Below are 15,219 nucleotides of genomic sequence, written 5' to 3'. Positions count from 1 at the left end.
AGAGAGAGAGAGAGAGAAACCAGTCTCAGGGATGAGCTCACTGGTTAGTTACCCTATAAAAAGTGCTCAGCCCTGAAATTACATATACAGATACAAACAAAGAAACAAAAAAAAACAAACCACAAAAGTCAAAAACAAACAAATGCCTCAAACAAACAAACAAAAAGGTTGTATTATGTATTATTTATATATTGATATATATGTGACACTGATAAGTAATAAGAGGCCAAAAATTAGAGCAGAAATGAGGGTGAGGGACATAGGAAGTGCTAGAAGAGGAAAGGAATTTAATTATATTTTAATTAAAATAAAAGATTAAAATAATAGATTAAGTAATCTATGTCTTTCCTTGTAGCCTTAATTGCTATGTTTTATCCTTAATAGTTTTTTGAGTTCATCAACCTGAATGCTAAGTAAATAAATTTCCATAAATTCGATGAATTATTGATATTAACTTACTATTTCTTTTGATTTGCTAATGATTTTGTACTTTACATGAAGGGATATTGCATTTCTGGCCAACCCATGTAATTACACGATGATTAAATGACTTTCATTTCTGTCCTTTCAATTTCTAGTCTGCTCCCAGTTTTCAAGAGGAGTCTATGCGATTTTTGGATTTTACGACAAGAAGTCTGTAAATACCATCACATCCTTCTGTGGGACGCTGCATGTGTCCTTCATCACACCGAGCTTCCCAACAGATGGCACGCATCCATTTGTCATCCAGATGCGACCTGACCTCAAAGGAGCACTCCTTAGCTTGATTGAGTACTACCAATGGGACAAGTTCGCATACCTCTATGACAGTGACAGAGGTGGGTGACAGAATGGATCCCCTTCTAATGGGTCAAACACAGCATTTGTTCTTGGTGTTTATATGTGATGCTATAGTACTATGAAAATGTATGAACTCCAAAGAATTTCTTCGTTTAAATTTGCTGTGTAAATGAATGATGCTTTTAAAATACGAACGCATTCTAATGTAAAATAGAAAGGAAAAAAAACAGCAAACAAGAGTCCAGAGGGATAGAATGCACAATCCAGTATTTGAGAGCACAGTCGTTAGGAATAGTGTGTGACAATCTAATGACTTAGTGTTCAGTCCTAGCATAAAACAGCTTGTCATGTGTGCAACAACCTTCACAGAATGACTGTGTTAATAATCAGAAAAGTGGTGTAAGGGAATTTGTATAAACATACAAATAGAAATTTTTGTAGTAGTTTATAGTCTTGTTCAATGTAAAAGATTTTCCAGGCAAGAAGTGTCCAGTCTACACTTGCTTTAATATAAGGCCTCTGAACCTCAGAGAAGTTACAGGTTGTTCATGGGATCATGATCTACCTGTTTGTGGGGTAGTCCACACGGGCTGATATACAACCCATGCTGCTTTATATAATTCTACACAAATTTTTGTTGCTGTTGAAATCCGTGCACAAATTTCATGATGGGGGAAATCTTTCTTTTGTTTCTGTATTATTGTTAAGGTTAATATAGCCTGCCTGTTCTGGGGTTGAGGAGCTGAGATTTTAACATTCATTGGATCCAGAATGAGCATAGATGATTCTGTGTATACTTCACATTCTATGAACCATTTTGTGTAGATACTCATGTGTTTTTGGAGACTACACACATGATAAAACAAGAGGATAATGAACTGTATATAAAAATAGCTAAGCTCCACGTTGCTTCCTTCAGAAACTCACTTCCAAGAGTGCTGAAAATTTTAAATGAAACAGAATCCCCCTTTGACCAAGATACCTTGTGCTGAAGGGCAGACTAGAAGGGAGCCATTCTCCACTGATGACTTAGACTTCATTGGCTACAGTGGTCCTGATGCAGGCTTGCTTAAGCTAGGTGTCTTTCCTTGGCCCTGTTCTCCTGAACCATGGCATGACTTTCCTTCATGTAAAAGCCAGTTAGCACTTTATACACTGAATGAAAAAATCCATGTCAACAGCTTTGTGCCACTTTGCAAAAACAGATTTGATACCCACACTGTGCTTGAAAACTCTTAACAGAGTTATATACAGTTAATATAGATTTCAAGGGTCAGGATGACTTTAATATGGAACTTCCTCTGAATGTGATAAAATGACTTACAAAACTGAGTTTATTGGCTTTAGCCTTTCCTACGTTTTTAGGACTTGGTCTCTCTAGAACTCTTCTAGAAGCTACATATCGTTCTAACCCATTTCTTACATTTGCACCCTAGTGATAACACTTCTACCATCTATATGTATTTCATATTTAGAGACTTCTTTTCAGAAAAATCTCCGCAAACCCATGTGCTACCAAATATATAGAACCTCATCTCTGTAATGCTACACAAATCTCTATGGGATCTGTTTCCAACAAATCAGGTAGAGTTATTTTAAATGTATTTCCTTTGCCAGCATCAAACCCTCCTACCCCCTTGCTTGAAACACTTAAATGACTTCTTTGCATTGTCATGAAAATAACAACAACATTCTCATCCTGGCTTTCAGGCTTTATAACACTTGGGTATTGCCCAGTTCTTTATTGAGTTCTTAAGACTTGCACATTCACTAAATCTAAGTCCTAAATCTGATTGACCTTCATTCACTTTCTGAGATGAGCCAAACTTTTTCACCTCGAATGTCTACAGAGTGCTAAAATTTGTAGAGTCTTTTGGTATCTGCTTCAAGATATCATTTCCTGAGAGACACCTTTCCTACTGCATTCTCTCACAAAACAATGTCTTAGACTTCTTTCTAGGGTGTATGACAATTCATAATTAATAGTGACATTGATTTTGCCACTCAGAAGCTATTTATTGAGCTCCTACTACATTCCAGGGACTGTCTTACCCACCTAGGATAAGGTCTTTTTGTTATTTTTGGTTTTACTGTTAGCTTCAAGAAGGCAATGCCTAGGAACACTCCTCATACTGTGTGTAACTTTGTACTGGACATGCAGAGCAACAGGTAATGCTAGACACTGGGTTTGTATTTGGTAAACAGAGGGAATAAGTGAATGAGTTAAACGTTTGCACATCTTTAATCTGACATTAAAAGCAGAATCATGCTTGTGAAGTTGAAGGGTCAGAAGATGAACTTTTTACTCATGGATGAGGTCAAAGAGGAATATACCTCATCTTTTTTCTTGCCTTATCTGTTATTCATGTTGATTAAAAGAATGTCTCAAAAATATTCAAATAAACAAAAGCTGACATAAAGAGAGAAAGATAAACACTAACACTTGAAGAGAGATACTCAGGAAAAAAAAAGGAACTGGGGGACCTGCAAGTGAGGACTGCTGGACATATGTAATTGCAAAGGGAATCTGGGGCACTTTACAACGATTTCATTAATACCTTCAAAATACTTAATGAAGTTGGAAGGATGAGATAATCTCCAATTATTAAATTATACTAATTGGTTCAACTCAAGCATATCTGTTGGCCAAAGAACATTAGTGATAATATTAAGTAACTTTATATTAAAGCCATTGAGGCCTTATCACCACACTTTTCAGATTATAGCTATAGATGTTTTAATGTGCCGAGTGTTGCAGAGGCCTTTCCATCAGATGAATTGTAAGACTCAAAACCCTCAAACAGCTTTGGCCTTTGTGAAACATTTATTGGCTCATGGAAATGGGATTATTGTTGACAACTTTTGTCTTATCGATGACTTAATTTGTATGACTTTACATAATGTTAAAATTATCCATGCACTCATTCTGTGAACTATTTCTTTCCTCTTTCTCTGTCCCTCTTACGTACTTCTTCCTCTCAGTAGTACTACATGACTGATGTGCAGCCCACCTCAACTTCTAACTCAATCTTGACGATCATGGTTTTTAAAGCAATTCCATAATTTCCTCCACTTCAGGCACCTGTTTGAGCCAATGTCTTAGTCAGGGTTTCTATTCCTGCACAACATCATGACCAAGAAGCAAGTTGGGGGGGAAAGGGTTTATTTGGCTTACATTTCCATACTGCTGTTGATCACCAAAGGATGCAGGACTGGAACTCAAGCAGGTCAGAAAGCAGGAGCTGATGCAGAAGCCATGGAGGGATGTTCTTTACTGGCTTGCTTCCCCTGGCTTGCTCAGCCTGCTCTCTTATAGAACCCAAGACTACCAGCCCAGAGATGGCACCACCCACAAGGGACCCTCCCCCTTGGTCACTAATTGAGAAAATGCCCTGCAACTGGATCTCATGGAGGCATTTCCCCAACTGAAGCTCCTTTCTCTGTGATAACTCCAGCTGTGTCAAGTTGACACAAAATTAGCCAGTACAGCCAATTTGATCCGTTCTCAATAGAGTCTTCTCTCTCCCTCTTGGTCTACATGGATTTTTGTAACTTATAGTGTTACACTATGATGTCCAGCAAATAAATGTTCTTTTGAACAGCGTAAGTCCCAGGCATTGAAAATCCCTCCAAAACAATATCCTCCCCAGATATATAAACTATAGAAAGGAGACTTAGACAAATTTTTATTTCAACATGTTGCTCTTAATGAATACTGAAATCAATTTATCCTTGTTTTCCAAAATCCATCAAATTCTGAGGTTACATCCAGCAGAAACCTTGGAAGCCTTGAGTGTTCCCATCTTTGTGTGGAATCATCTTCCACCATGCTCAGTATCCCAGTGAAAGAAAACCAGATTCTATTCCTCCAAAGCATGCTGACATTTCAGAATTTCTGGTGTCTTTTCTTTATCTAGCCACTTGGCAGCAGCCTGATAGTTTTGAGGACTCTGTGACCTTCCTTAAAGCCTTGTGCAATTCCTGAATTGGGAGTAGGTTGATAGAGGTTTGAAATATGTTTAATTAGAGAGTAATGGATCAGCCCTGTTAGGCCATTAGTCCCTGTGACTTTGATCCTTAGATACAGGTAAAACATATTGAGTTTGAGACCAATGACATGTGTTTGCTGGTTCAATGTCAAAGAAGGGAGGTAATATATTTCTCTGGACAGTAAGTAGAAACAGAATCAATTCCTCTTTCTATATTTATGTTTTGGTTTTATTTTGAGCAAATACTGTTTATCCCCCAAAGGGAAGGAACTTGATTCCAGGTCAAAGAAATCATCTAGCATCATAGAACCAAGAGGCTTCAAAATTACATTTTCCTCTCGATGTCATGAGAAAGATAATGAAGAATACATGATGATCTAATCTAGTCTAGGCACAGTGACATGAGTTAGTGAGCACACATATTACTCTGCCTGGAAGAATGAGTGAGGGAGTGGAATTTTTATGCAACAAATATCTTTTTTTGTTTTTTATTAATTATTTTATTTAAGTTTTAAATGTTGTCCTCCCTGGTCTCCCCACCATGTACCCCCAAATCCCCTTTGCCTCTAAGAAGGTGTTTTCCCAACCACCCATCCACTCCTGCCTCACCTCTCTAGCATTCCTTTTTTCTGAGGCATCAAGCCTCCACAGGACCAAGGGCGTCCCCTCCCACTGATGCCAGATAAGGCAGTCCTCTGCTATCTGAAGTGGGAGCCATGTAATGACTCATGCATACACTTTGGTTGCTAGTTTAGTTCCCAGAAGTTTTGAGGGGTCCAGTTAGTTATATGGTTCTTTTTCCTATGGGGTTACAATCCCCTTCAGCTCCTTCAGTCCTTCCTCTAACTCTTCCATTGGGGTCCAAGGGCTCAGTCCAGTAGTTGTCTGTGACTATCTGCATCTGTCTTAGTCAAGTGCTGGCAGAGCCTCTCAGATGACAGCCATACGATGCTGCTATCTGCAAGCATATCTTGGCATCAGTAGTAGTGCCAGGCTTTGCTATCTGCGAATGCGATGGATCCCAAGGTGACGGCCTTTTCTTCAGTCTCTGCTCCATTTTTTTTTTTTGTCCCTGTGTTTCCTTTAGACAGGAACAATTCTAGGTTAAAATTTTTGAGATGGGTGGATGGCCCCCTCTTTCAACTGGGGCCAAGCAAAAATATTTCCATTTTAAATTTCAGTCCTTAATAAGCAAATAGAAGGTTTAATCTATATATTTTCTCTCAATGTTATTCACAGTACATCAAAATGAAATTAGCATTTAGTGCTAGTCATTTTTTAAGTTTTAGAAAAAAAATGGCAGCTAATAAATAGGCCATGCATACAGAGCCTATTGCTAACAATGTTGAATTAGCTATTTCTTTCTCTATACAAATGTTTAAAAATTCAGCAGCTTTGAGAACTTAATTTTTGTCTCATCATATAATTGAAATGTTTTATTGTGATATTTAAAATTATTAAAAGGAATAGTTTATTTTTTCAATTTTCTTCTGCTTTTACAGGGACAGCTATTTATCTTAACATTTTTCTTTTTTTTTTTAATTGTTCAGAAACAAGAAGAAAGCTGACATGATACATAGAATATGTATTGAGTGAATACTGCTCACTGATAGCTTTACATGAACCTATTTTATGCTGATCATCCAATTCCCACAAATGTTTATAGCTGAATTAAGGAATTCATGTTCTGATGAAGAAATCCCTGTGCTATTTCATATGAGAAGAAAAAATGCTCAGGTTGCTCCATCTCCTGATTAGATTGTAGGACAAGAGAACAGCAGTATGCACGCAGGTTGTGGATGGAGAGGTTAATGTTATCTTTGTATGTAGAATGCACATTTTTGGTGGTAAATAAGATTAAAAAATATTGCCCTCTTGGTACAGCAGGCAAGGCATCGATCTCAAGAACTTAAAAGTCTTGTATGAACTGCAAAGAAATTGTCAGTACAAATCTTACAAGGTTGTCAGCTGTGAGGGATGAGGAACTTGATTGAGTAACTGAGAGTTTGTGGCTACTCATGAAAAAGTAATCTGAGTGGATTCCTGAGCAAGGATATACAGTCTCTTTAAATTTTGTGTGAGACCAAATCTCAGCTTGTGAACGACTTGATGCAATATGATGCAGTGACAACGGATAGAACATATATCAAATCTGTTATTGCATTATTCTAGTAGTTGAGGTTTTAATAAACAGAAGTAACTTGTGTTAGGTCACACAGCTTCCAAAATATTATTCTGAAGATTTTTTAAATAACACATTTTACATTGAGTGCATGTTACTTGTGACACAGAATAAATGAGTTTGGAAGTTATTCCTGAAAAAAAAAATCCATTATCTTTTATTTTTATATATTGGTCCATCTTCCTTGACACCATGAAATACCAATAAATTTGAGACTTGAATTTGTCAATTTGTCACTTGATGAAATCTACTTACAAATTTATAAGTGGATTTATATGTAAATTTTCTTATATTATCTGTCAAAGGCAAGACAATGCCAAATGCATTAGCACTTGGAGTCTTTGGTGTGGAAATTTCATGATTTAATAAAATACAATAAAATATCTTAGTGCGTAAAATAAAGGATGGTCCCTAGGACTGATACATGTTAAAATAGGGAGAGCATGGCCTTTACTATGGTCATGTTTGACTGTGTCTGATAATTAGAGGGTAGAACGACAAAGGACTAGTTAGAAAATGTATTTTTCAGCCGCATGTAGCTGTTGAAATACTGAGGTGATCTGTTGTGTGTGTCTTGCCTTTACTGGTGATGACAAGCAGACACACCACTTGTATACTTGTGTTACAGCTTAGGGGAGGGGCGTTGAATTTTTCTGGTGTGAGAAGAAATCACAGATGTTTTATGGCAGGTTCTAAGGATTTTACCACTAAAAGCTTCTTCTACGAGTGTTGAGAGATCTCTGTCATCCCTTGAAAACTTCATGTATAATGGAATCTTTTATTATAAAAACAGGCGCAAGGGCATGATTTCGTTTACTTTCCCCAGATTGCTTTAAGTTCACTGTGTTATGAACTCTCCATCGAGGTAAGTTATTTTCAATCTTCCGTATAACCTATGTTCTTTCCAGTGTCAGCCTAGCCAAGAGCTAAGATACCGTAGTAGTGACACCACACCCAGATTGCCTGGAATTGTTAAGCCCTTTCTTAATGAATATTACATGAAAAAAATCTATTGTTTCGCATGCATTTCCTTTCACTCTGAACTGCTTTTGAAGTACTGCCATCATTTTTTCATTTGTTGATATTTCAGTATTTAATGCAAATATAATTCTCTTATGTATAACTACCATATTGTTGTCATACTTAGAAATAATCCATTAATATCATTTTAGGTGCTTTCTCAGAGAAGGATAAAATGAGTTCTATGTGTCATAATTGGTTAATATATTTTGTCAGGGTTTTTACTATGCAATATATTTTCTAGTCTAGATTTTTCTGATCTGAACACATTTGATGTTTAACATATACTTCTATGTTCCCTGTACATTGATATCTTGATAAAATTCAGTTTTTTATGTTTCAGCTCAACTGTGTCATAAGTGACATAGAATAGTTGACATTTGTTACCTTGATTCATTAACTCCAGTGGGACTTACACAAGGTTAACTTTATATTCATGTTTTTTGGTTGTTTATTAGCTGAGTTGTGACTAAAGGAAGATACAAACTTGATTTTTCTCTTCATCTAGAGAATATGCCACACAAGAAAATGCCTATGTAACCTCATAGTTCCTGTTCGTTTATATTTTCAAAATAGTTAATTGGTCCTAACCCATTAAAATCAAACAAATATTCTTAATGATTAACTTAATTATGATTCCAGGGGGTTAAATAAAATAAATATAGGCCCTTTTGTCTGTTGTCATTATGATTTGAATGATGCTGCATTTTTTTTTTTTTTGTCTTTATTTAAAGAGCTACAAATGGTTCCTTCAACTTCTGGCATACACCCGCTTTGAGGAATTGACTTCTTTGTCAGTATCAGAATATATTCTAAGCTCACTTTGTCTTCTCATGACTAATATTAAATCCATAAAGTTCTCAGTGACTTTTTATATCTGGAAATACTGGTGGACAAAACAGATAGTTGTTTGCCATTGTAAATAGACCTAAAATAAAATTTGGTATTTGAATTTAGATTATAGACAGATTTGCTCACATTTGGTGACTCACACATCATACAGATAAAAATGGATTAGTATAGTTTTCCAAGTGTGCAGATCATTCTGGAAGGAGGAAGATGATATATTGAGCTTGAATTTTTTATGGGGCTTTGATATTATGTTTCCATAAAGTTATTCTTCTATGTGATGAGCTTCAGTGAGAACAGCTGGGTTATTTGGAAGACCGGGACATATGCTGGTTTTTCGAGTATGAACCTGTAAATTTAGCTCTTCAAAAAACAAAACAAAATGAAACAAACAAAAACAAACAAACAAAACAATCTGCTCCAGCCACTGGTCCAATATTTATGATATGAGACAACTCTGAATTAGAGAGATAGCTGCCACCATTTGGTTAGTAGATGAACAATTCAATCTCCATGAGATCAATTCCTACAAAAAAAAAATAAAAAAATAAAAAAAAATAAAAAAAAAAAGAATATAACAGAAGGCTTGGGGTGTGGCTGGGGGAAGCTATCAGTCTGCTGCTGATTAGGGACAACTAAAAATGAATGGCAGCCTCTTAGAGATCCAACTGATCAGAGATTCCATATGGAAATGTAAACCCTATCAGGTTACTTATACAGAATGGTAGACTATCACCTACACCTAAAGCCATTGTGTCATCTACGAGGTGGATATGCTTGGGACATCTTTTATTTTACTTAATTTGGAGATATTAAAGATCTTATATTTCAGCATGTTATAAGAATACATCTTAGATGTATAAAGAAAGCAATTTTTCTTTGGCAGTTTGTTTATCCCTTTTTAAAGATATGTGATGCAGACATGAGCAGATACTGATAAATAATCATAGCTTCTGTCATAATTCAGCCTCCCTAAGCTGCAGAAAACATCAGGATTAGCAACATGGTGGACCTGGCCATTTCACACTCACATTCTAAGATGTTCTGACAGATGCTTATCAGTCATCCTTGCCCATTGTCTTCCCAGGCTTATCAACACTGCAAGCTGTGCTGGATTCTGCTGCAGAGAAGAAGTGGCAGGTGACTGCTATCAATGTGGGGAACATTAACAATGACAAGAAAGATGAGACCTACAGATCACTCTTTCAAGATCTAGAGTTAAAAAAAGAACGGCGTGTAATCCTTGACTGTGAAAGGGATAAAGTCAATGACATTGTGGACCAGGTTTGTTCCTCTCTGTTTTCTGCCAAATATAGACTATGCATGCAGCATCAGCATTGGCAAGGATCATTCTGCAAGATGCTTGGACAGCGGTTTTTAGTTTATAGTTCATTGTACAATGCAGCAAAAATCATCAATTGAATTATCCCCAGCTTCAGTAAGCAATGGCAGATGGCTGTCAATAATGCTGACAGATTGGTTTTGTCATTGAATAGCTTCAATATATAATATCAAATGTTCATACATTACATAAGCATTGTCCTAATCCTACATGCTTTTCTGTGTTGGAAACATTACATTTAATTCTGCCTTAACATTTTAAGCAGATGTAATTAAGTTGAGAAAAGTTCCTAGGGTAAATGTGAAATCAGTTTGACTCATACATGATTATATCAATATAGTGTACTCCAAGCCTATGTTATTTTATACCTATGTGTCTTCAACACTGTTCTATTGCTATGAAAAGACAACCATGTCAAGTCTTACAAGAACTATTTAGAGACTTACTGACAGTTTCAGAGACGGAGTCCATTGTCATGGAGGGGAGTATGGTAGCAGGCAAGGCAGCCATGGAGGTGCTGGAGTGTTGCTTTCTGATCTTAAGTCACAGAGAGGGAAGCAGAGTCTGGCATGGGCTTTTGAAACCTCAAAGACCATCCCCTGCGGCACATTTCCTCCAACAAGGTTCCTAATCCATCTAATTCTAGCTCCACTCCCTGTCCATTAAGCACTCAAATAAGCCTACGGGGGTTATTATTATTCAAACCACCACACTATATCTACAGCACTAGGAAGAGGAAGGCATTTTTGTAAGAAGTAACTGTTAGGTTTACACATACATGAGAAAATTTCTGTCCAGAGATTGTAATCTACAAATTAAAAAGTGAAGGAAATGCATTCAGACTGTGTTCACAATGCAGAAGTCAACAGAGTTCATCAGGGTTTTAGAAAGAATAATAATATCAGACATGAGAATGCTTTCGTCTGTCCTTATCATACTGCCTTACTTCAGATAAGGCCTATCAGGGTAGGACAACCATGAGGTGATACCATAAGATACACAGCAAGGAGCCAAATCTACAATGCTTTAAGGGAGAGAAACTGACCAGACACGCTTCTCAACCTGCTATGTAAGGTATCTTTCACTAGTCCTTGCTGGTGTGTGTGTGTGTGTGTGTGTGTGTGTGTGTGTGTGTGTGTGTGTGTGAGAGAGAGAGAGAGAGAGAGAGAGAGAGAGAGAGAGAGAGAGAGAGGTATGAACTGAGATAGACACAGACACAGACTGGAGCTGCTTGAAAATACAAAAAAATCAGAAAGAAAACCATTGTGCATGCATTTCTATTCCTTTTAGCCCATAAAATAAAAATTTAAATTCACTGATGTATTCCTGACAAAATGTTCTTGAAACAAGCTTTTAGGAAGCCTTAATTGATATATAATATAGGCCTGAAGAAATAAAAATGGAGTGTCCTATGAAGAATTAGATAACTACTTCAAACTAATGAAACCTGAAAAAATAATCAAATGTATACAAGAGAGGAGAATAATTTTAATTAAAAAAAATCTTGGAATGGTCTCAGGAGATGAAGCTAGGATTGCTGTTAACTTAGGTCTCTTGTTGAAATGTGTACTTCAGAATCACATTTGAATTTCATAGGAGGTTCTCATTAAGTTAAATTTTAATAATATTCAGTAGTCTGATTTACAATTTTAAATATTCCTGCTTCTTCATAGTAAATACAAGTGAAACCCGCACTTGTGTCTTTCAAAACTGTTAGTAGGGAAAATTGTGCAGCAAACTGGAATGACAAAATGCAAACAGTGTTTGAAGCAAAATCTATCACTAGTTATGTAAGCATCCATTTAATACACAACAAAATGCATTGTTTTACATCTCTAAGCCATACATATGCACCTCTACTAACTCATTTAATTAGTGTACAAAATGGATGGTGTACCACTTAATAACCATTTATTAAAGGCATTCTCTAAGGGGAGGGTGCGAATAATAACAAGAATGACTGCTATTTGAATCTCATGAGATTCCTTTTAGCGGAAGAAAATACATACAGGTTCAGAACAAAAATTATAGCATATAAACTTGTGCTACTCAGCTTTTTGTTAATATAACAAATAATATAGTAAATCAAATTATAGAGAGGAAATGTTTATTTTGGTTCATTACGATGAAAATATTTATCCATGGTCACTTGCCTGTGATTTTCCACCTAGTGGCAAGACTATCTACAATGATGTGTGTGTGTGTGTGTGTGTGTGTGTGTGTGTGTGTGTGTGTGTGTGTGTGTGTGTGTGTGTGTGTGTGTGTGTGTGTGTGTGTGTGTTGGAAGCAACTGATTACTTCAATGTAGAAGGAAGGAATGGGAGAGATAGAAAGGGACCAGGATCCCTCTAGCCCCTCAAGCAGAACCCTCTAATGATCTTAAGACCTTACACTATGTCCTAGCTCATGAAGCATGTACAACCTTCCTGTAACACCAAACTGAGGATGAAACCTTTAATATTTGGGCTCTGGGTAGATCATAGAAGAGCTAAGCTATGTAAGTAGTCTGTGATGATCGGAGGAGGATAGCCTATCTTTTGAGAGAAATGATTTGTAGAAAGTTCACATAGAAGGTAGTATTTGGCTAGTTTCGAGCCATTCACTTATCTCTTGAATGAATATTCCATCTCTTTAGTGTTTGCTGTGCAGACACTGCAGTAAGTCTAAAGAAACACTATTAAAATATTGTAAGCCACATCAAAGCATGCGAATGCTGTGGTTACGATATTGTCGACATGGATGTATCATGACTGAAAAGAACACACTGTTCTGGGAAAGGATAACTGAAAGTAATCATTTAGATTAGGTCAGAATGTTCTTCAAGGAACAGCATTCACCAAGTACAAGGTTGTGATAAGGCACATCCTAAGAAAAAGGACACTGTTTTATTATTTCATTCAACTAGTATTTGCAAGAAAACACAGATGGAGTGAACCTCTTTATCTTCATAGCAGCTGGAAATTAGCAACAAAATTAACTTGCATGAGATTAAGACTATTTTAATATCATTTGATAAAACCCTGAAGACACTTATTTCTAGCTGTGATCAGATGAGAAAAGTATCCAGCCATCAAAACACTTGTAAATTAACATAATTTTTCTATTGTATAATACTAATTGCTATTATAAAGCAAAATTATAATGGCTACTATGGCAACACTAACATTTATAAAGACTTGAACCTAGTGAATATTTATCTCTTATTTTTCTCAGTAAACAGAAATAAGGACAACTGATATCATTTTGACTGTTTATCTTAGTTCTCCTATAGAAAATGCACACTCACAAGGTAGCTTGCTCAGTAAGCAGAATCAACAGATGTTTCGAAGATATTTATGCACACAATGCATGTTGATTAAACTGAAATAAATTAGAATATTTTTTACTTGCAAGAATATATTTTCTTCAATCTTCTGCCTTCGACCTGGGGGATCCAATTTTTTTTGAAAAGGCAATTTGATTATGTGATGCAAAAAATGGGTTAGAAGGCAATGTAAACCCTAATTGCCTTTCAAACAGCTGCTATACAACATGAACATTGCATTCTGTAGAATCTTTTCAAGAAAATATCTTTGCCTCTGAGCCAAATGTGCTGACTCATGCCTCTGACTTTGTCTCAGGTGATGGGCAGTCATAGAAGTCTTCAGTCAGGAGATGACCTCCAGGCTGAGACTGTTAATGTTAATAACACATGCTTGTGGTAAACTGAGGACATTTGCAAGGGAAAATACAGATGTAAAGTCCTGAGCTGTTTGTAAGAAATGTGCTATTATGCAAAAAATAGTTAAGAAAACCTACGTGGTCTGAGTTCAGAGGGAGGGAAGAGTGGATCCTGGGTAGCCTACAGGATCACTATGGTATTCAATGTGAGGAATTTGCATAGAGACAAAGGGAGCCAGAGAATCAAGAAGTAAACTAATGCATTGCATACTTTTTTGTACCTTGCTGTTTCACATTTTCCATTTGTGTGATTATTTTCTTTAAAAATGGAAGGATAGTGGTCCAAACTTGGAATGCCAGCAATCAGAAGGACCAGGTTGGCCTGCATGCTGAGTTCAAGGAGAGTCTGGGCTACAGAGTGGCAACTGTTCTAAAATAATAAATCAATACAATTAGAGGAATTATTTTGAAAATAAGTGACTCTAGACTTCCTTGGATCATTTTATGATTCTTCAGCCTTATGATGGCATATGAATTTATCAGAAGTTGTCCATTTGAACTCTGTTTTTTCCTGTGGTACCAATAGGCAGTATGATACTCCCTGGCAGAGCTCACAGCCCCCTTCATACATTCCTCGAGTCATGAAAGGAAGCAAACCATGCTTCTCTGAATTCTTGTTTCAAGATATGAAGACCATTAGGTTAATGGAATTAAATGCATTTTTTTTAAACCTTAGTTACTTTCATTTTATAGTGGGTTGGTCACTAGTTGGCATCTCTGTACAGTACTGCACCAAGGCCATTCACCTGTACCCTCTGTGCCAATGATATAGTGAAGAAAATGTGCCTTAATAATATTCAAAGACACTATAGCCATTGCTAGAGTAATCTCTCATTCACAGATGTAAGCTTATCCTGCCATTGATTTTTTGACTCTGATTCATGAAGTGAAATTAGCTTCTTGGCCACTTTGATGACTAAAGCAAAAAGAATTATTTATCTGAGCTCTTATTTAGCTGCATCAAGGATAATATTATATTTGCTCATTAATATCCCCTAATCTTTCCATAAACTCTGTCCCTGTTATATGTTGAATACTGTTGAATTATAATTATAACATTTCAGAATTTTTATCAGGCGGTTATTTTATTAAGAAGACACAAATATAGGCTGATAGAAATAAAATTATTACTTGTTATGAATTAAATGTAGTTGCTTTTTGCTTCCCCCTCAAAATGTGTGGTATATTTTCATTACTGAATAAAAAAGGGGAGTTGATTTGATTTAGTGGTTGACTTTTTTTTTTTTTTTTTTCCGAGACAGGGTTTCTCTGTATAGCCGTGGCTGTCCTGGAATTCACTTTGTAGACCAGGCTGGCCTCGAACTCAGAAATCTGCT

At 36.4% G+C, this 15,219-nt stretch overlaps 1 protein-coding gene across 5 annotated transcripts in view; it reads left to right on the top strand.

Moving 5' to 3' along the window:
- The window catches only part of Gria2 (glutamate ionotropic receptor AMPA type subunit 2), a 114,384-nt gene that overhangs the window by 55,850 nt on the left and 43,315 nt on the right, over positions 1-15,219 (top strand). For all 5 annotated transcript variants that reach the window (XM_021196100.2, XM_021196097.2, XM_021196099.2 and 2 more), the window contains exons 3-4: positions 579-818; positions 9,908-10,104. In XM_021196100.2, coding sequence (XP_021051759.1) covers positions 579-818; positions 9,908-10,104 — 437 coding nt within the window. The remainder of the gene's footprint in view (positions 1-578; positions 819-9,907; positions 10,105-15,219) is intronic.

This window comes from Mus pahari, chromosome 4 (genome assembly GCF_900095145.1).
Source record: "Mus pahari chromosome 4, PAHARI_EIJ_v1.1, whole genome shotgun sequence".
In the NCBI taxonomy this organism is placed as follows: Eukaryota; Metazoa; Chordata; class Mammalia; order Rodentia; family Muridae; genus Mus; species Mus pahari.
This window is presented reverse-complemented; position numbering and strand designations above follow the sequence as displayed.